The following is a 22,437-nucleotide window of genomic DNA, read 5'->3' on the forward strand; positions in this document are numbered from 1 at the left end:
AAGTATTTATAAGTAGGCCTAAAATAAGGTCTGTGGTAAACAATACTTTAAGATATTTGGAAGTTTTGTTCTACAAGATAAATTGCACAGAGTCATACTCTAAACGTGACTTTTGAAGCAGTCGTGTTTTTTAAAAAAAAAGTATGTTGCTAACAAGTTGCTAAATAATACTACTACATCAGTAGTATCTTTAGAAAAACTAAAGATAAAAAAAAAAAAAAAACGTTCATTCACTCAGACGAGAAGTACTGACTGACGTGTAAACTGGCCAATCGTCGATAAGAAGTTACATACGATCCAGCCAATAAGATTTGAACTTTTGGATGTAATTACCTAGTTTGGTTTAGACAGACGGTTCCTAGGTGTGCACTTGTCTTAGTGAGGAGATCTCTTAGAATATTGAAATGTACATTTGAAGAAAGAAGAAAAAAAGACTGGGTAAAATCCAGGTGTGTTTAACTACTTTTCTCTTAATCTTAAAGGTAAACGGCGTTCTTGTTTACATGACGCTATAGAATGTCGTTTTCTGCAAAAACCCTGGAATAAACTGTTTTCTTAAGTGCATGTAAAAGTGGTTATATACTATAATAGATTTACTTCATTTAAAAATGGACTCTTTGCCAATGTAACTTTTAAACCTATTTTAAAGTGTAGTCCGTGTGTAATGATGCATACATGGATGTATCTGGGCTACGCCCCGGATGTCCACTGACCCTAGAACTGGCCCTGCTTCCAAATATCTCCTTTTGCTTACCACAGAGGAAAGCAAAAGATACGGATACAGAACAACATGAGGGTGAGTAAATGATGACAGAATTTTCATTTTTGGGTGAACTATTCGTTTCACCTACCTCAAGATAAATTCCTGGTCTTGTGAACAAATCTTGTTTTCAGTATGTATTATGGTTGTGTGCGTTGTTATTTCTCTGTAAACAGTAAAATAAAATCCTTATTTTTCACGGAATGCTTGTAGTGTGTAGTGCGCATGCGTCATACGCGCTCCTTTTCACTCCACTACAGCAGATGACGCTGTTCATTTGTCGGTAACATCACTTCGAGCACTGAAGAAACGCGAGAAGACATCATGGCGGGATTCATGAAATATGAAAGTATCAGAGTGAGTGTTTTCTTGACTACTGTGTTGCTTTTCCCTCAGTTTTTTGAGGAAACGTCAGGTAAGTTAATGTTATACAGTGTTAGCCATTATAGTTTGATATACCTTGCTTTAAATTGCTTTGAAAAGTTAAGAAAGCTAATTGTTGTTGGCGTAATTATTAGTGTTTTGTTCATGTGAGTTAAGAGCGTGAATACAGATGTTTTGAATGAGAAAGTTATACATACGTCAATGTTTATCCTATTTGTACTTTTTCCTGTTATGTGTTGTAGTAAACCCAAAACTTCCCATCAAAATTTGAGAAAAGCATAGATTATTTCATCTTTATTCATAAAACTTGCATTCATTTAAGACGCTGAGGATTAAAAAAAAATGCACCAATGTTTTGTTTGGATATTTTTTCATGTGGTTTTTTGAAGAAAATGATGATTTAGAAAATTAATTGTATGAATCATTTATAAATATGAACCTAAAATCAAAAATAGTAGCGCCTCAGGAACATAGTGGTAAACATCTACATCCAAATCACCACACCAAAACACTCATGTTCATCTTTGTGTAGGTGCCACTCCTCTCATCATAGAAATTAAAGATGGACAAGAGATCAAAACACGTAACGCCCAGCATTTTTGCTATACTAATACCATCACACCTGGATGGAGGGAAACGTGGACTAGAATGCAGGTAAAAGATATACAGTTTTGATCTATGTCTCTGCCAGTGTGATGGCCATGATTTAGGCCACACATAGGGTCTATACTTTTATATCTGGACTTGTCAATAAATGAAAGGACACTGAGAGAGTAAGAGGCCAGAGCAACCATTTGTTAATTGAAATATTTTTTTGTTCTCTTCACAAATTAAATGATGTGAACTGAACTGCATTTTGCTGATGTTTTTTTTTTTTTTCATGTTTTTTTATGTTTTTTTTTTTATTATTATTATTTTTACAGTTTTTGCCTTCTCACCAATGGTGATGTTTGAGATCATGTTTTTACTGGCCTAAGCAAGTTCTAATAAAAGACTGTCACGATACACCCTCACTTTGCCCCTTGTTTTGTGGCTATGGTCTTTTTGTTGTGATTTGCTGATATTGCTTAAGGCACATCCATCACAACTGGTGGTAGTGGTGGGATGCCACTAGGGGGTAGTAGTGAGTGGTGTTTTTTTTCTCTCTCTTGCTTTTTTCTGGCCTTACTGCAGTCATTTTGTTTTTGCCTTTTTTTTTTTTCTTTTTTTTTTTTATGATGGGGCCAAAGAAAATTCAGACTGGGCAAGCTAAGGACGCCACAGGAGGAAAGGAGGATACCGAGATGGAATTGGGAAACCTTCCTTAGGATGCTTCTCTCCAGGAGCTCAGGGACATGTTCCAGATACACATTGAGATGCAGCAGGCACTAGACAGCCGTATGGAGCAAGAGGCAGCTCGTCAGGAAGCCAGATGGAAGTCCATGTATCATCAGTTTAGTCTACTCCAACAAGAGGTACATGTCCGCACCACTCCTGTACTTAATCCAGGGCTTGGCAGTAGTAGCCATGATGACGCTGTGTCTCATCCTTCCATACAACAAACTCTAGTGTTCCAACAGAGTCCTAGTTGCAGACAACCAGTGGCATCACCAGTTTTCCAGCAGTACAACTACCCTGGGCTAGGACAGCTGGCAGTACAAAGAGAGCTTCACCTGCAACAGCTATCTGAGTTAGATGACATAGAGCACAGCCTTACAACATTTGAAAGAAAAGCTGTGGTGTGTCAGTAGCCGACAACCGACTGGGCAGTTAGATTAGTGCCCCTGCTGACCGGCATAGCTAGGAGCGCCTATGTACATATGGACATTGCTGAATCACTCGACTATGAGAAATTTAAAGTGACCATTTTGAATAAATATGACATCAACTCTGAAAGCTATCGCCTGCAGTTCAGGTCTTCAGATGTAGGGAGGGATGAAACCCCAAAGCAGTTAATTGTAAGACTGAAAGAACTGTATCACATGGGTTCAGCCTCATAACCGAACCAAAGAAGAAATTGGGGAAGTGATTGTTCTGGAACAATTTCTGCGTATTCTAGCCACTGACCTGCAGATATGGATCAAAGAACGTGACCCAAAAACTGCTGCTGCAGCTTTGGTGGATGTTTTTATGTCAGCTTGACGAAAGAGCCCAGTATGGACTAACAGCCAGTGGACGGGGTCCAAAGAATCAAAGAGTCAGGCCAAGATGACTTCAATCTGGACCAAGACCACAAGTGAGGGTAAGTCGCTGGGTGATTGGGGTGGTCCTGTCAATCAGAAGTTTAATAGTAGGAAGGGTGTTGTGTGCTATCAGTGTGGACAGGAAGGTCATACTAAGCCAAAATGTCCCAACAATCCCTCCACTAATGCTAATTTGTGTTGTGTGCCACGACCTGTTCACACTGAGCAGAGAAAGGATGTTCCTTTATATTATACAACTGTAGACCTTAATGGTCAGGAATTAAGAGCTTAGTTGATACAGGAAGCATGCAGTCATTGGTTTGTACAGATTTAGTTCCAGAAAATCTCAGAAATCTTGTTATTAAGATGCCCATCCATTGTATTCATGGAGATGAGGTATGTTATCCTACAGCTGATGTCCATGTGAAAGTGCAGGCAGGTTTATTTGCTGAATGTTGGTCTGGTTGATGATCTTTCTTACTCAATGCTTTTAGGCCAAGACTTACCAGTGTTGTTTGATTTGTTGCCTGGTATTCATAAATGCTATGTGGCTGAAACACGGTCTATGGCTAGGAAGAGAGAGGAGGATACACAGTGTCTCTGTGCATTGCCTTTATTTGATTCAGATCTAGATAATCAACCAGGCAAAGCCCGTAAAACTAAGAGGCAAAAGAGACAAGAAAAATTCCACTTTATTGCAAACAGTACTGAGGATGAACCCCCTTCTGAACAGCTTAAATCATGGATAGATGTGCCTAAAGATATAGGTCAGTTCCATCAAGATGGTCCAGAAATTGGACCATTGTACAGACAGGCACAAGAGAACTCAAGTCAGAGTAGTGGAGAGGGCCATGAGTTTTATAAATGGGATGGAGTGTCGAATAGGCAGCAGGGTTCAGAGGCAAAGTTGGTTGTACCGCAGAAGGCTAGAGACTTGGTGCTTCAGTTAGGCCATTCAGTCCCCTGGGCGGGTCACTTAGGGAGACAAAAGACCACCGTATGTATAAGCCATAATTTCTTTTGGCCAAACATGAGAAGAGATGTGGGTGATTATTTTAGGAGTTGTCCCGAGTGTCAATGTACAGCCAGTAGAGGTCCCCCTAAAGTTCCTTTAGAATCCCTTCCTGTTGTAGTCATACCTGGGAATGGATGTGTTAGGACCCATTGAACGTAGCAAGACAGGGAACCGGTACATGTTGGTTATCACTGATTATGCCACTAGGTATCTGGAGGTCTTTCCTCTTAAAACAGTAAGGGCGAGAACTGTAGCTCTTTGTCTTGTCCAGCTGTTTCCTAAAGTGGGGTTCCCCCATGCCATAGTGAATGATCAGGGATCCAACTTCATGTCCAAACTATTGAAACAAGTGCATCAGCTGTTAGGGATAAAGGGCATAAGGACCACACCCTACCATCCATAGACAGATGGTCTGGTTGAAAGATTTAATCAGACCCTTAAGCAAATGCTACGCAAGTTCATCAGTGATACTGGGGCTGATTGGGACCAGTGGCTCCTTATCTTTTGTTTGCGTACAAGGAGGTGCCACAGACCTCTTTGGGGTTTTCCCCTTTTTAATTATTGTATGGTTGTGAGGTACGAGGACCCCTGCCACTTTTGAAGGAAACCTGGAAATGAGGCCAAGAGGTCATCGGTCCCCAGAGTGTTGTTGCCTATGTCCTCCGAATGAGAGAAAAGCTGGAGAGTGTGACACAACTTGCCCAAAAGAATTTGAGTGAATCTCAAAGTCAACAGCGAATGTGGTGTGACAAAAAGGCCAGAGCCAGATGTTTTGAGTCAGGAGCTAAGGTGCTGGTGATGCTGCCTAGTGACAGCAGCAAGCTATTGGCTAAATGTCAAGGGCCCTTTGAGGTGGTTTGAAAGCTGGGATCTACCACCAATGAGATTGCTTTACCAGGGCAGAGATGTTCCAAATGGGAAATCCCTCCAAGTGTGCTATAGCCAAAAGGGAGACAGAGTACTTGGGGTATGTAATTAGTCATGGTGTCATTAGACTGCAAATTCAAAAGATTGAGGTCATTCAGGGGGGGTGACAGCCATGATTTAGGCCACACATAGGGTCTATACTTTTATATCTGGACTTGTCAATAAATGAAAGGACACTACACCATTGGTTTGGCTTACCATCTTTATTTGTCATTATACTGAGTCAATGCATGGGCTTAGTTAACTGGCTTAAAGGAAAACAATATTAAAATCAGTTAAAATTCCTTTAGAATAAAATGTTACTAAAACCTGATTAATACAATTTCATTTATATTGACTAAAATACCTATAGGAAAGGCTTTAAATCTGTTATATCTTGATTTAAAATGTTTGGTACCTGCTGTGGTTATTTCATTATATTCGGATGGACTGGTCCAGCAGCTAAGAGTTTTATAGGAAATTGTAATGGTTGATGGAATAGACCAACAGTGAATTTCTGGAGGGAACATTGGGGAAGTTGGGATCTTGAGTAAATGTGATTTAATATAGCAGAATGTTGTTTACGTTAAACAAAATTATATCCATGGTTCTGATTTTGGTTAATTTATATAATGTTGTTTCCAGGACATGTGTTTTCAGTGTTTGTGTAATATTGTGTTTGTAATTCCCCCCTCTGTATGTATATGGTGCTGGCCACCTCCTTTAAATTCAGTGTGTGTCTTGTCTAGTGAGTCAGTCAGTTTGTTATTTATTTGAAGTGTCTGGTCCTGGTTAGGTTTTGTTGTGATTTGTCTTCTGAGAGAGTAAGAGGCCAGAGCAACCATTTGTTAATTGAAATATTTTTTTGTTCTCTTCACAAATTATATGATGTGAACTGAACTGCATTTTACTGATTTTTTATTTTTTATTTTTTTATTTTTGCCTTCTCACCAATGGTGATGTTTGAGATCATGTTTTTAGTTGCCTAAGCAAGTTCTAATAAAAGACTGTCACAATACACCCTCACTTTGCCCCTTGTTTTGTGGCTATGGACTTTTTGTTGTGATTTGCTGAAATTGCTTAAGGCAGATCCATCACAATCAGTAATATTGGAATAATGGTTAGAGCCCCTTCCCCTTGTTTGATTGACAGGTGAGAGTATGGAGCACCATAAAACTGAAGGTGACTATGGTCAATGATGAGCAGGATCTGCAGGAGCTTGAGAATTTCAGCATCTGGAAACTCGTGCAGTATTTCATTTGCGAACAGACTAACGAGACTACCGTGAGCGTCAGTATCTTTAGCAACAAGACATGTTTCCGAGTGGACCCCTCAGACTCACGGACGCTTTATACAGTACAACTCAGTTGATGTGAGTTGCAAGGGACTAACCATCAGGGCGTAAAATACATCAGTAAAATTGTCATAATTCTAATTAATTATTATGATGCAAAAATTTAGAAACCTGCAGATAATTCTGAAAGAACACTGGCATCTGGCCATTGGTAAGATACCACCTTTAAAATATTGGGCCTTTTCTAAACTAGTTAACTATCTACTAGTTAATTCTTTGTCAAGTTTAACCTTGGAAAATATGTAGACAGTACTTTTCTTTTTATCCTTGCAAAGCAAGTTGTTTTTTTGTTTTTTTTGGTATGTTCTTAAAGGCATCATGAAACTGCATTCACAACTAATTTAACTACCATAATGCAACGCATTACTGTGTGAAAGGGTGGAACTTGCTGTTTAGATCATGAAAAGTGAGCTAAGAATTTATTGGTTAATATAAATTTCCCTCCCTCTGCGGCCTTGGATATAGCAGCAGAAAACAAGTCACTTCAGGGCCAGAGAATGTTATTACAATTTCATAAATGATTATGACAACAACAACAAAAATCTTCAAAAAACATACACTAATGTATTGTGCACAATAAAGTCTAAGAGTTAATAGGGTCAGTTTTGATTTCAAGTTGTCTTGTAATGAAGTATTCATATAGTAGTCTTTGGAACGTATCAAAAGTTTTCTGATTGTTGTTTCTGTTCCTAGTTGTTCTGTGTCTTTATTTTTAGGTTATGTCCTTGTTGTAGGGTTCATCAGTTTTGCAGTGTGTTACCGTTATGGCCCCCTGATGGAGGAGCGAAGTATCAACATCCTGTCCTGGACATTGCAGATATTCGGCCTTCTGCTGGTGCATCCTGGAATTCAGGTCCAGCAAGTGGCTTTTGTTTTCATGGTGGCTGCATTTTGCTCCAAGAACCTGGAGTACCATTTTTCCATGGCTTTCCAGCTGTATCAGTGAGTATCTAACTCTCACCTCAGGAGAAGTCAAATCTAACAATTCATTTTAAACATTGTATTTTAATCAGATGTTCTTTTATTCTCTTGTGCTTTATTTGAGCCTCACAGCACAAATAGCAATAAAATATTGGAGTTATTTTTTGTCAAATGAAGTGCTACACAACAGAACATCACCAGTGTGAGAGATTGTGTAAATATAATCCAGTTACATTTGATTTATTATTATTAGTAGTAGTATTAATAGTATTATTACAGTGAATATTACATAACCCTAAAGTAGTGAGGTACTGTATATCTGTCATGTTTTTCTATTTAAATTGAGCTTTTATTTTGGTGTAAGCTTTTATTTTGAAGTGAAGCCCTTTCTGTTTCTGTATGTTTTTGACAGTAGTTTCTCCCTTTCCATAAAAGCAAGTCGTTACATGACCCAATGTGTTTATTAAACTGCAAAAGGCTGCTATTTAATTAAATAAATATGTAGTCTGTGAAAGTGAATTAGTGCTACAAATTGAATTTGCCATTACCTCACTGTCATCTGCTATAAACAGAGTGCTCAGTGCTCATGATGGTGTTTTCCATGTAGCCAAGGAGCTCTAAAAGTAGCCGGCATCAGCACAACACTGGCTCCAATCACAAGCATTCACATTTGAAGTGCACAGTAGAGGTCTGCACGGGACTGTTTTCCCATCCTGCTTTCGCCCGCTCCCACAAGTTTCTATGCCGCACCCGAATGCTCCCACTGAATTTTACTCCATGTTCACCCGCTCTCTGCCCGCAGTGATTTTCTTCCAGACTGCTCCCTTTCCCGCAATCCCGCATTGTCTTCCATATAGGGCAAATGGCATACAAATAGACAAGTGTAAGCCGCAGATCACCATTACCGCTGCTCACACGTTTATTACCTTTTCCTGATAAATACTGTTTAAAGCGTTCATAGGACTTTACTGTACACGATGGCGTATGTGTAACTGGTGTGAGATTGTGTATATAAACACACTTTGAGGATCACGCTTTAGAATTCTATTTAAAATTCTGAAGAATTTAGATGCATTGAACTGTAACATCTGTGGTGTACAATAGCATATTTTAAAGGGGTCATGAACTGAGAAATCAAAATTCCCTTGATCTTTTGACATATAAGAGGTCATTGTACTATAAAAACATCCTGTAAGTTTCAGAACTCAAAACTTTCTTGTTAGTCTAAAAACAGCTTATATTGAAGCCAATCTGCCAAAATGACAGGATGTGGAATGTGCCACTTTATTAAGTAATAGTGTGGCTAAACACCACCACCGCAGAAGAAGATCAACGCCTGCTTCTACATCACTGCCTGTTTAGCCCCGCCCACCAATTCACGCATGTAGTAGGTAAATAACGAGAGAGGCAACGCAGGTCTACGCAGAAACCAAACGATAAAGATGGCTGCGAAGACAACAAGATGCTGTGCATTGCCAAGTTGTGGAAAAACACAGTCTTTGCATTGCCTTCCTTCTGATCCCAACATTAGGAAAGAGTGGATGAACTTTATTTTTAATGAAGTTCCAGACCGCGTCAGTAAGAACTTTGTTCACTTCATTTGAATTACATCACACAAGTGTGAGTAACTGTTTTTATTACGTGGTCACTATTGCTTTATCTGTTATTACAGATCGTTTGATATGTACTGAGTATTTATGCGTTTTTAACCTAAATCTCAGCAGCGTCCATCTATGAAGGATGTAGGATTTTTAAATATGCAAAACTGTTAGCCAATCATACCAGTGGGCGTTTACTTCCTAGTCTACAATCCGCCACGCCTATTCAAACGGTATGTTACGATGAGGGGGGTCAAAACAGGACAGAAAATAGCCTATTACTTCTAAATTATGATGTTTTTTGATGTAAAAATCTTGATAACATTATAAGTGGACCTCAGAGAACAGTACAAAAAAAAAAAAGAAAAAAGGCAGTTCATGACCCCTTTAAGGTACCTTTGCGATATGATAGTTTTCATTCCCGGTGGTTCATATGTAAGTTGTAAAGTATTGTCTTTTTCTTTTTGCTAAATGAATGTTTTTAAGGAAACTGAAGCCAAAGAAACTAGAACCATGACAACTGCTCTCCGAAGAGGACTATCAGAGACAGGGAGGTAGAGACTCAGAAAGCTCTAGAGGAACTGAGGAAATATTGCAGCAGACCAGAGTTAAACACATGGAAGACTGTTTCTTGACTCCAGTCTCCTAAAAGATATGAGAGAGATTATTCTTGAGACAAATTACATTTATACTGTTTATATAAAAATGTAAATGTATTATATAATGTAGTCCCTTTATAAAGTTTCATGAAATGCTATTTTTATTTTTTTTTATCATCCACTGATAATGTCAGTAAAGTTTTTTTTGCACCAAAACTGTCATAGTTTAATAATAAATGATAATTTTCCACCTTGTTTCTGGCCCTCTGTCTGAAATGCTTGGTTTTGGCCTCAGTGACTCCTTTAAACTTCAGTGTAAACGCCCACTGTTCTGATTGGCCAATATCATGCAGCCCCTCAAATTCAGCCATATTTGAAACTCAATCGGAAGAGAATAAACAAGCTCTCCACAACATTATAAAACTAAATTTCAGGTTTACACACAATGCACATCCAATATATTGCATCCGAACATATGAAATATTCATGAATGAAACTGTTTTAGAGTTGCGCGGTTTACAGGTACTAACGAAGTACCACGATACCAAAAAAATTACAATGGTACGATATCATCTTGTTACTAATTTCGGTACTATATTACAGTATGCTCTCATTAGCAAAATGATATGAGATGTGACAGTTTTGAGATAAAATCAATGACCATTTGAAAATAAAATAAAAAAACCTTTGGATATGGCCAAGTGTGATCTTTTAAACAGCAAAAGGATGTAATTTAATTAAATAAGTCACATGCGCTGCACGCTACAGAATGAACAAGAGGTGCCACTCTGCTCTATCATATGAAACACACAGGCGCGCACACACAGGCGCACGCATGCGCGCACGCTCACACAAATGCAACACGCACTACTGGTGCTTAATTTTCATGCAGTGTGTTTAGAGTATAAACGGCTGTTAACACTTAAATGAACTTCTCTGGTGCAGCTCGGAGATTTCAGCTTGAGGGTCGCAACGGGAGTATCCCGGCATTAATGGGAAGCTTGATATAACTAACCCGAAAAACAGGACGAACTCAAAGGTCTGTCATAATAAAAGCTCTATTCAAATGGATGTGTAAAATTGAAAACAGAAATATATAACTACTTTATAAAAATGTAATATTCAAAAAGTAGCAATAATACTCATAATTATTTAATATTAAACAGTATTAATATTATTATCTGTAAGCATTATCACAAACGCAAGCAGCGCTGTGCTACAGGTAATCAGATTTTTTTCATTAATGTTTTCATTAATAGGGTGAAGCTCTGTTGTGCAGCATTTTATTTTACCAAAAATGAAATTAAACTTTTTTTGTAAAAAAACAAAAAAAACAAAACAAAGCATTGATATTTTTATTTGATTAATACTGTATGTATCAATTTGATTAAACAACATTTGATCATAACATTTAATTAAAACATTTAACATGGAAACGGAAAACGCATAATTTGAATCTGTAAGACTTTATGCAGTTCTTTTTATCAAATAATTTTCTGTGAAATTTCAGAAATACTCAAAGCTAATCTAATGGATAGTGGTGTACTTTTAGACGTAGAGTCAGGGCAAGCAGTTACTAAAATAACCTCTCCTTCAGGGAGGTCGGCATGCTCTTTAACGTTTGAGCAGCAAAAAGAGTTATTACAGCTTGAGTTAGAGCGTGTAAAACAACAAAGTGAACAAGGCAACCTTGAGCTTCAGAAATACAGTCTATATTTGATTCAAGCTGGTAAACTTGGTAATGAGCGTCCTTCTGATTTTTCTTAGCGTGATCCTTCATTCGACACCGTTGGAAATGTGCAGTTGTTACTGAAATTTTATGAGAAAGATCCTGATATATTTTTCACATTGTTTGAGCATGTGGCTGATGCAAAAAGTTGGCCTGATAAACATAGGTCAATGAGGCCAATGAGGCCAGTGCCCAGGGGCCCTTGACTAGGTCTCGCGGCCCATCAACTTTGAAAACAAATGTTTATATATGCTTAAATGTGTGGGCCCCAGAGCTTATACAAGGCCCCCTCAACAGGGCCCTGTGACTATGACGGCCCCCAGCCCTCTTATAGGACCCTTTTGCCTTCCTGTTTCTAATAAAAAAATTTGAGCAACTCTTTAACCTTATTACGCTGCGCGTTTCATATTTGATAAGTGACTTTCTAAAGCCTCTACATCATCATCACAATGTCTATGAGATGTCTACTGTCTCCTGGTGAAAGTCATGCTATACTGAAAGTAGAAGACCTTTTTATATAATTTTCAAAAGAGGCTTGAGTGCATCATGTTTTGATGCATTTTTATGTGAAATCTTTGCTGATTTTGAAGTAAAATTAACAATAGCGTTTATTTTGCTACTGATATTTCAAAATTAGTGTTTATGGAATTCAAGTAATATGTGCTTAAAATTTCATTATTTTAAAGAAAAATAGGTTTAAACAAAATTTAATTTTCTGACCGTTATTTCATATGTTAGGCTTTATATGGTTTAGCTTTATTCTTTGTATAAAAGGTCTGTCGAACAAAAATGTTTATTATACCATTCATTGCTATAACTGCATGTTTGCCCTATATTACAAAAAATAACTTGCCTTAGGTGGTTGGGAAAAAGAAGATATTGATATTTTACTGATTAAGTACTGATTAAACTAGATATGTAAAGTTTGTCAAGACAAACTATAATGTTGGTCTGACAAAACCTTGTCTGAATGTATAAAATAGTTTTAAATGCTTGAAGTTTGAAATATTTACAGGTTTTAAAGAAAGAAAGAAGAGAGCATCTTAAAGCAGATTAAAGGGCTTGTAAATTTTGACAGCTTAAGTTTGAAATCACGAAGATTCAAAAACAGACTAGACTCATTTTAACATTCTGTTAATATAATGTTTTTCTATGGAGTATTTGGACACTTTGAAAAGGCTTAAATGATGTCTTTGCAGGGCTTTTCGATGGAAGAATAATAATGGTAGCCAAGCTGTTGAGTTGTTCCAAACAGAATTTCCCCAAAAATGACCAGATGACCACTATTTCTGAGACCTACACCTTTCAGCCATTTGAAGCTCTCACAATGTAGGGTAAAGTCTTTAAAGGAAACAGTGTGTATGGATGATCACTTCTGAATGGAACGCACCCCATCATAAGGGAGATTTACAAAATGTGTAGTGTTGTAGAGCCTCCAGGAACAGGGTTATGAACCACTGTGTTTTCATTTTCAACCATTTCTGGTTGTTTCTAGTAGTAGTGTCATTATCCTGCTAAAAGACTGATGCACAGATTCAAATCACCCTATAAGCTGGAGGATAATGAAGGTTAGATTTCTTATTTGATCTTGTTCATGTATCAAAATGTTTATTTATTTATTTATTTTATTGATTCCATATAACAAAAAAACAAAACAAAAAAACCCCCCCGAACATTAATCGCCCCCACCCGACACAAACACCCCAGTGGTCAAATGCCAACTGACAATGACACACAAACAGACAATAAAACAGTAGAATTTATATATATATATATATAAGTATACGTTCAAAAAACAAAAAGGTTGCAACACACACATTCAAAACAAAAAGTCTCTCTCCACTGCCCCTCCCCGAGAGCCTTCCAAAAATGCTAAATAGCTGCCCCATTTCCTGATGAACAAATCTATGTTGCCCAGCCTTCTATGTGACAACTCCTCAAATGCCGCCACCCTGCCCATTTCCGCGTATCGCTCACGAAACGAGGGCGCTCCAGCTGACTTCCATCCCCTAAGGATGACCTGTCTGCCTATCATAACTCCGGCCAGGACCCAATTCTTCATGACTGTCCGAGAAAACTGAGTGCCCTTTTTCACTCCTGAATTCAACCCACCCCCCACCCCACCATGCACTACGAGGTGGTTACATACTTTTTCACCAAAAAAACCTTATCTGGTTTGGACAATTTATATATGAATTGAACAATATGCTCTCCAAAAAGAAGCAAATCGTCTTCAATTGAATCATTTTCACCTTTCTTTGGTCTTGATTTTTCAAATTGCTATTAGAGACCTGTGTCAGGGTAAAACCGAAAGCTGACTCAATTCTTTTTCCGGGTAAAAGATCCTGTCAGATACAAAGTCCTTCCCCAGCAGCTAGCAGAATAAGATGTAGTTCCTCTTTAAGCACTGTTTTACAGCTGATCACCTCTTGCTCTTTAAACAAATGCTGTGGTTGGACTGACCTTCATTGCTCAGTGTCGGCCTTTCTGATGACTGGCCTGAACAGGAATACAAAAGAAAAAAGAATTGGGAAACATTACCTATTTTATTGAGCTGTCACAGCATCTCAAAAAGGAATCTCGCCTCACTTTTTGGTTCTTGATCTGACTGATTTTGAAAGGCATCCACAGCTGCGGGCAAGAGATATTACACCCTTCCTTTTTATTCTTCCTCTGCACTGCAGGTTATGCAAATTTTGTTTGCATTCCAGCAGTGACATCAGCGGTGGTCCCCCTTCACGCTTGCACAGGATTCTACAGTATTCTAGTGCGCTGAGCCAGAAGAACATTTCCATGTGCTTCCGTGGTAAACAGACAGAACGTGTTACATTCGGTAGGCAAATTGGTGGCATCGGTGGGAGGAGGACACTGTTCCCCTCTTCCCTGAAAGGCAGAATGCAACCAACTTGTTAACATTTGGGAGACACCTGGGCCAGTAGGTGGGGATTCCCGTGCACCTATCAACTTATCGCTGTCGCTGGGCTTGCCCCTGTGTGTGTGTGTAGGTGGAGAATGTAAAACTTGCGGATTTCCCCCGATACACCTTCACAACTTATCCAAATGCACATCCATATTATTCTTTGGATTTGTGTGTACGGTACAGGTTTGTTATGCTTCCTCCTGGCTCTTTCACTCATGTTTGCTTGTGTGGTTTCCTCTCTTGTTATTCAATAGGTCAAAAGCGAGGATTCCCATGTTTCTGTCAATCTGCATGTGGTTAGATCAATCTTCTGCTATTGCTTCACAAGATTTACAGCAATATGATGCAACTACACTACTTCTACTTAAAGAAAGCTCTCAATTTGTTATCTGAACATCATACTTGCAATACATTGGTGACTAAGCAGATATACTCATCTGCATATCATATCATCAAATCACCTGGGCAAAAAAACTTTCTGTGGTTACTTAACTTCTGCAAGAGTAATTTTAATGAAACCAGTGCAAAATCTGAATCAAACAGATTTCAAACATACACAAAAACTGAACATTTAGACTGACGATGAAATTGCTTTTATGTTAACTTACACAGCCTCACTTTCAACAACATCTTCATGTGAACAAACATGATCCACACTGACATGTACATATGTGGAAATAGGGGTACGTTCTGTCACAGTTTAGAGGATTATGGCAATTACTTCAAGTTGGAATGTTTGTCATAATGATAAAACCAACTAAATAAATAAAGTTCAAAGGACTCTAAGCAAACTTCTGAACAATGAACTTTGAAAGAGCACTTCAACAGAAACAAGACGATTGTTTACCATCACATTCACACATTATTGCAGATGCTTATTCTGCACTTTTCGAGCAAATTAAATGAAATTGCAACACAAAATAATTTATAATCAAAACAGCATTCAACACAAGCCTTCAGGTAAGTAGTTTGGGGATAATTCTGATGAGACATGTAACATCTTGCATATTTCCTATTATTACCCAAGTTGTATACAATGGAGCACTGTAGGAAAAATGGCTTATGTATATATGACCATAATAGAATGAATTTCAGCAGACGATGGAATGGCATTTGTCTGTTATGCAGAATGCATCCCTAAGTGAATGTGATGAATTTAGAAATGATGATGATGTAAAGAATTTACAGACATAAAATGCCACAGATTGAATAATCCTGAGCATGAAAGGCCTTGTTTTTAAACAGTTTACTTGAGACCAGTTCAGTTTTGGTTCCTTAAGGCTATGGATCAAGGAAGCATCTTGTGGAGAGTGAAGGAACATCAGTAAACTTATCTCCATGATGCTATATCCCTCTCCATTTGTGGGGCTGAAGTGTAATATCAGTATTTGTTTATGCCAAACAGACGGACTCCATGAAATTGTGGCAACTTGGGAAGAAGTACACTTAGTAATGAGCCTGTGTTGACTAGGAAGTGGGTGGTATCATATTTGGTGTAGAAGCTGGCCAGAATGTACCTATGAGAAAAGATAAGGGACTTTAAAGAAACAATTAAAGAGTATAATTAAATGTAATTATTAGGCTTTTACAACCCCAGTTCCGAAAATGTTGGGACAGAATGGAAAATTCTTATTAAAACATGGCGTGTCATTTCACTGCTACGCCGATGACATGCAAACTGATCTTCCAATGAAGCGCGACGGAAAAAACATTCTTCAGCCATTGCTGGCCTGTCTCAAGGACATAAGCTTATGGCTCTCGTTAAACTTTTTGAATTTGAACGAGCAAAACAGGACTGATTATTTTCGGACCTTATGACAGCAATACTAGCCATTATTTGGAGTTAGGTGACCTTGCCTCCTTCACTACATCCTGTGTGAAGAACTTTGGCTTTCTATTGGATAGCAGCTTTGAATTCGACAGACACATTAATGCTGTGTTAAAATCAAGCTTCTATGACTTCTAGCTAAAGTAAATCCTTTTTTGTCCTTGAGAGATTTTGAAAAAGTTATTCATGCTTTTATCTCATCACGGTTGGATTAAGCCAATCATCCTTATTTTGATTACAAATGGTCCAAAATGCTGCCGCACGTCTTTTGAAGGGCATACGTAAATATGAACACATTACTCCAGTCTTAACTTCACTTCATTGGCTGCCGGTTCGTTATAGAGTTGATTTTAAAATTTTACTATTCGTTTACAAATCTCTAAATCATTTAGCGCACCCATACCTGTCAGAACTTTTATGTTTGCACAAGCCCTGTCTAGATCTCTTAGATCTGCGGACGAAAGATTGCTCTCAGTTTCCAGGTTGAGGACGAAGCTAAGAGGGTGATTGTGCCTTCTCCATAGCTGGTCCTAAGCTCTGGAACAGCCTGCCTCAGCATATCAGATCTGCCCCCCCATCAAACATTATTTGATGTTTTTACATTGTAAATTCTTCTTCTTATTATTATTATTAAATATACTGTACACTCATTTCAAATCAGATGATTGCAACACACTCCAAAAAAGTTTGGACAGTCAAGTGTTTACCACTGTGTAACATCACTTCTTCTAATAACACAAGTGTTTGGACACTGAAGATACAAGTTTGTTAAGTTTAGCAAGCACAATTTTCCCCCATTCATCCATTATGCAGGTCTTCAGCTGCTCAATTGTACAGGGCCTTCGTTTCCGTATTGTGCACTTCCTCAGTTGGAGACAGGTCAGGACTGCAGGTAGGTTTACACAGCCATGCACTTGTAATCCGGGCAGTATGTGGTTTGGCGTTGTCCTGCTGGAAAATGCAGAGACGTCCCTGGAAAAGATGGGGTCTGGATGGCAGTATATGTTGCTCCAAAATTTATATGTATCTTTCTGCATTATTGGTGCCCTCACGGATGTGCAAGTTACCCATGCCGTTGGCACTGACAAACCCCCATACCATGACAGACACTGGCTTCAGGACCTGACGCTGATAACAGCTTGGATGGTCCTTTTTGTCTTTGGCCCGGAGAACACGAAGGCTGTTTTTTCCCCAAAAAACTATTTGAAACTTGGACTCGTCAGACCACAAAACACTATTCCACTCTTCTACATTCCATCTCAGATGAGACCAAGCCCAGAGAAGTCAGGGGTGCTTCTGGGTAGTGTTGATGTTTGGCTTCAGCTTTGCATAGTAAATGCATCTCTGTGGATGAAGCGGCGAATGGTGTTCACTGACAAAGGTTTACCGAAGAATTCCATGGCCGATGTCAAGATATCCATTACAAATGCACAGAGGTTTTCAAGACAGTGATATCTGAGGGTTCGGAGAAGGAATGCGCGTGCATTCAAAAGTGGTAGTCTAGCAGGACAACACCAAACCACATCCTGCCCGGATTACAAGTGCATGGCTGTGTAAGCAGAGAGTGTGGGTGCTAGATTGGCCTGCCTGCAGTCCCGAATGTCTCCAATTGAGAATGTGTGGCACATTATGAAGCACAAAATACAGCAATGAAGACCCTGTAAAATTGTGCAGCTGAAGACCTGCATAAAGGATGAATAGGGGAAAATTCGGCTTGCTAAACTTAAATTTGTGACTTCAGTGTCTAAATGCTTAATTGTTATAAGAAAAAATTGTGATGTTACATAGAGGTAAACACTCGACAGTTTCAACACTTTTGGAGGATGTTGCAATCACCTGATTTGAAATGAGTGTTTATTAAAAAAACAAAAACAGTGAAATCCACAAGGCAAAACATCCAATAATGTGTTGTTGTCGTGCTTTCAACATAGCACAGGGTGTACAGAATTTACAAATCACTCCTTTTTTGTTTTTATTAGCATTTTCCATACTGTCCCAACTTTTTCTGAATTGGGGTTGTATATAGATTTAATACATCAATTACACTGTAAATCATTATAATTTAAGATTATACAAATAAAGAAAAAATAAGAAAATTAACAAAATTACAAGCCATAACCTACATTACTACAGTAATGAGCACATTGTGGTCATAATTCTGTGTCTACAAGTTCCTTGGGAAATGTCTCATATGAATACATGGCTTACAGTACAATGGGTGAGATGGTGAGGAACTTTCTCGATGCTGTGAACTGGATGCCATAGTCCATCTGTTCCCAGTGAGTGAGCAAGCGTGCCTTGCCCTGGTCCGGCGTCTCAAACGGAGTGCCTTTCACCGTGTGCAAAAACAGATACATGGCCTAGACAGCAGAGAAGAGAGTGAACAGTGAACCAAGAATTCAGCTCCAGCATGTTTTCTCCTTAATTACTTAAAAGATCACAGCTACTGAAGCTTGACTTGCCTATTCTGATTCATCATTTAGCTGATGCGACTTTCATCCAAAGCAACTTCCAGTACACTTATTAATGGGAATATTCCTGAGGAGGGGTAAAGGATAAAGTGCCATGCTCAAGTTCTAAATGGTTATAGTTCATGTATCACCACTTGCGATTTCAGAAAGGCACTTACAATGGAAGTGAAAAGTTTATTTCCACAAATATTAAAATAAACACCGTTTCAAAAGTATAGCCACAAGACATGAACATTATATGTGTTAACATGATTTTTGGTGCAATAAAATCAGGGATTTACCAGATAACAGTGCTTACCAGCATTACGTCGTCATTACAACTAAGTTGTAATATTAGATATAACTTTGCACAAATAAGGTTTTATCACACTAAAATCATGTTAAAGCATATATTGTTTAGGACTTTTGAAACAGTGTGTATTTCAATGTTTATAGACTGCCCCCATTGCAAATGCCTTACTGTATCATGAGTTTTGCTTTTTTTTTTTTTGTTTTAATGAGGGTCGATTATTTTTAGTATTTACATTTATGCATTTGGCAGATGCTTTTATCCAACACGACTTACAGTGCCCTTATTACAGGGACAATCCCCCTAGAGCAACCTGGAGTTAAGTGCCTTGCTCAAGGACACAATGGTGGTGGCTGTGGGGATCAAACCAACAGCCTTCTGCTTACCAGTTCAGTGCTTTAGTCCACTACGCCACTAGTATTAGTCAACATTATGTCACAAATGCTATCAATCAAGCTGAACTTGTATTGAACCCTGAACATTCCTTAAGAAACAATAATGTCATCATTTACTCACTCTCATGTTGTTCCAAACTGATATGACTTATTCTTCCTTCCGTGGAACACAAAAGACATTTTGCTAAATGTTCACAAATCTCTCACTGAAACTATTACTCACTGGAAATCTCATTTGCACATATTCAGTCTTGATGTTTGAAGATGTGTCGCACCAGGTTTGATGTCAGTGATGCCAAACACAATTGGTTCTGGCATATCTCATAAATAGGGCTGTCATGATTATGACACTTGGCTGATAAAGATTAATTGTCAAAGTAATAATTGCTATTTGTTACGATTAATTGTCTGTTTTGGGGCTTTCACAATTATGATTAATTTAATCAAGTCATACAAATTGTCATACTTTTGTATGTGTGCTTTATAAACCTTTTATAAAGTAATTTACAAAATATCTCAAAATTCTTCACTTTTACACTTTATTTTGACACTCTCCGATTAAACCCACCAGCCCTTATTTCACATGAAGAAAGACCTTTAAAGGGGTAGTTCACCCAAAAATGAAAATTCTCTCATTATTTACTCACCATCATGATATCCCAGGTGTGTATGACTTTCTTTCTTCACCAGAACACATTTGAAGAAAAATAGAAAAATATTTTAGCTCAGTAGATCCTTAAAATGCAAGTAGATGGAGATTTCTCTTTTGAAGCTCCAAAAATCACAGACAGTCTGCATAAACATCATCGATATGACTCCAGCGGTTACATTAATGTCTTCTAAAGCGATACGATCAATTTTGGTGCAAAAATAGATAAATATTTAAGTACTTTTTAACTATAATCCAATGTGAGGGTGCAGTCTCTCGTGTGACGTATTCGCATTGCCATGATACTGACGTAATCTCACATTCTCCACTCGTTTGAGACGTAAAGGATGAACACACAAACACACCACTGTGAGTAAAGAAACAGATAAATACAGATCTAAACTAAAACCAACCAAGCTACTTGACTTCTGTACAGCGTTCCTCCTTCTCACTTGTAAACAGCGCTGCTCTTCCGGCTGTGACACACATGCGCCAGTTCTCGCATGTATCAAATGCCAATGCGATTACGTCACACATGCGTACCGCTCCTGACCTGAAGCATGATTTAGAGTTAAAAAAAAGTACATAAATATTTATCTTTTACGCACCAAAAGCAACCGTGTCACTTTAGAAGACATTAATTTAACAGCTGGAGTCATAACGATGACATTTATGCTGACTGTCTGTGATTTTTGGAGCTTCAAAAGAGAAATCGTCATCCACTTGCATTTTAAGGACCTACTGAGCTAAGATATTTTTCTATTTTTCTTCAAATGTGTCCTGGTGAAGAAAGAAAGTCATAGGATATCATGAGGGTGAATAAATAATGACAGAATTTTCATTTTTGGGTGAATTATCCCTTTAAGATTCTGGGTTTCTTCATTTTATCATCTCCTTAGAAATAGAGGAAACGGGCGTGACACAGAGCTCCTTTGTGTCACTGTGTGTCATTAACACTGAGTGTATGACCCACAACGACAGATAGCGTTTGCCATTACACAATCGTTAAATTAAACTGAAAAATGAGAGGGTGAACTATTCTTTAACTGCCTCAAATGACTGCTTGCAAGGACTGACCAGGTTGTGTATGACATTGGTGAGTGTCCACACCACAGGAACACTGAAGAAAGGGATGCTGAGTAAGACGACATGAAGGACAGTGGTGAGCAACAGGTAGGACAGCCAGATTCCCCGGCTGTTCATCACCCGCGTGTTCGGGTTCACCTCGCTGTGAGCCACGCCCACATTCATCCTGCACAAACACAATGGCCGGGATATCCTTCATGCAAACACCCGAAGCCATTAAAAAACAAATAGGGTTGCCCTTTAACAGAGACCACGACATTAGCCCACTCAGTTTTACAAGGAGGTATGAATACATGTAGTTTCAGACTGACATTACATAACAAACAAACTTCCGCGACGATAACTTGTTAGTATTTAAGACGACTGACATAGTATGCACTTTTCATGGTATAAATTAGTAGACTGTACGACAGACATGCTGTTTTAGTATCTTAGCACTGTTAGCTATCTAGCTAGATGGTTGCTCAATCTATAAAGTAAAAATAACGCAGCGCAGGAACGCTAAACAAAACATGGAAAGAGACGAGTTAGGAGTAAAAACGGAGCATGCAGTGAAAACAGCTGAGAACACAAGTTAAAGTGAAAGAAAGTCATGTAAATAAAGAGCTAATGTTGTCATATGACAGCCACCCACCTTGCGAAGTAACCAGGAAATGGAGAGTATGGCTGCGTTTCAAAACCTATTGGGCTGCCTACCTAGACAGCAGTTTCCAGCGCTGTAAGTGCGCATACAGCGTTTTTGGGCGTCGTAGGCAGAGAGTGTGTGTGTTGAACTAAGTTGACTCACAAAGAGCCGACCATGCCTAAAAAATACTGCATCTGCACAAAACTGCTGTCTAGGTAGGTAGCTCATTAGGTGTTGAAACACAGCCGTAGACTTTCTGCCCGCTAACCTGCTCTGCGTCTCATTTAGACAGAATGAAGATTAAAATAAATACTTATATATATATATTATTAATATAAATAATTATTTATAATATTTAGACAGTTTAAACGTTTGTTGCACTTGTCTTATTAAGCTTGTTTATTATGTATAGGCTAATATAATATTTTATTTTTCCAATTTACTGTTTTTATACGACTTATAGGTTATTCTTTTATATGATAAAGCCTATATCTTTATATTGGTGAGCTTGTTTGATATCATACTTTAATATCACCCAAGTACTGTTACTTTGAACTTTTGACATTCTGAGTAGGCTTTATTAAAAATGATTTCTTGTGTGAGACTCGTGAGAGGAGTTATCAAAGGAAATATCTCCTGAGTTTTTCCAGGTTCACTGGTATTGGCAATATTCCCACTTCCTCTCTATGTATATGACCACAGAAGAACTTTACACGTGCATGATATTCAGTAAGACAATAATAAAA

The 22,437-nt window shown here is 38.3% G+C and overlaps 1 protein-coding gene and 1 long non-coding RNA gene across 9 annotated transcripts; one reads left to right on the forward strand and one right to left on the reverse strand.

The window, feature by feature from the left end:
- The first annotated feature begins 1,047 nt into the window (after positions 1–1,047).
- LOC127418699 (uncharacterized) lies at positions 1,048–11,799 on the forward strand. 7 transcript variants are annotated; one of them, XR_007893527.1, is made up of 6 exons: positions 1,048–1,117; positions 1,677–1,798; positions 2,374–3,365; positions 6,380–6,599; positions 7,316–7,523; positions 9,587–11,799. It is a non-coding gene; the product is annotated as an uncharacterized LOC127418699 (long non-coding RNA). The 7 variants fall into 7 exon arrangements; XR_007893528.1 differs by lacking the exon at positions 6,380–6,599 and having other exon boundaries at positions 2,374–2,598; positions 2,693–3,365; XR_007893529.1 differs by lacking the exon at positions 6,380–6,599 and having other exon boundaries at positions 2,374–2,598; positions 2,704–3,365.
- Positions 11,800–14,841: 3,042 nt separating this feature from the next.
- On the reverse strand, positions 14,842–21,780 carry LOC127418692 (ORM1-like protein 2). 2 transcript variants are annotated; one of them, XM_051659403.1, is made up of 4 exons: positions 21,701–21,780; positions 21,058–21,259; positions 18,385–18,536; positions 14,842–15,865 (listed from the first exon to the last, which is right to left on the reverse strand). In XM_051659403.1, exons 2-4 carry the CDS (start codon positions 21,229–21,231, stop codon positions 15,730–15,732), a joined length of 462 nt encoding a protein of 153 aa, XP_051515363.1. In that variant the 5' UTR covers positions 21,232–21,259; positions 21,701–21,780; the 3' UTR covers positions 14,842–15,729. The 2 variants fall into 2 exon arrangements, with proteins under 2 accessions (XP_051515363.1, XP_051515364.1); XM_051659404.1 differs by having other exon boundaries at positions 21,058–21,232; positions 21,701–21,774.
- Between the last annotated feature and the right edge of the window lie 657 nt (positions 21,781–22,437).

The sequence above is a fragment of the Myxocyprinus asiaticus genome, chromosome 28 (assembly GCF_019703515.2).
Source record: "Myxocyprinus asiaticus isolate MX2 ecotype Aquarium Trade chromosome 28, UBuf_Myxa_2, whole genome shotgun sequence".
NCBI lineage: Eukaryota > Metazoa > Chordata > Actinopteri > Cypriniformes > Catostomidae > Myxocyprinus > Myxocyprinus asiaticus.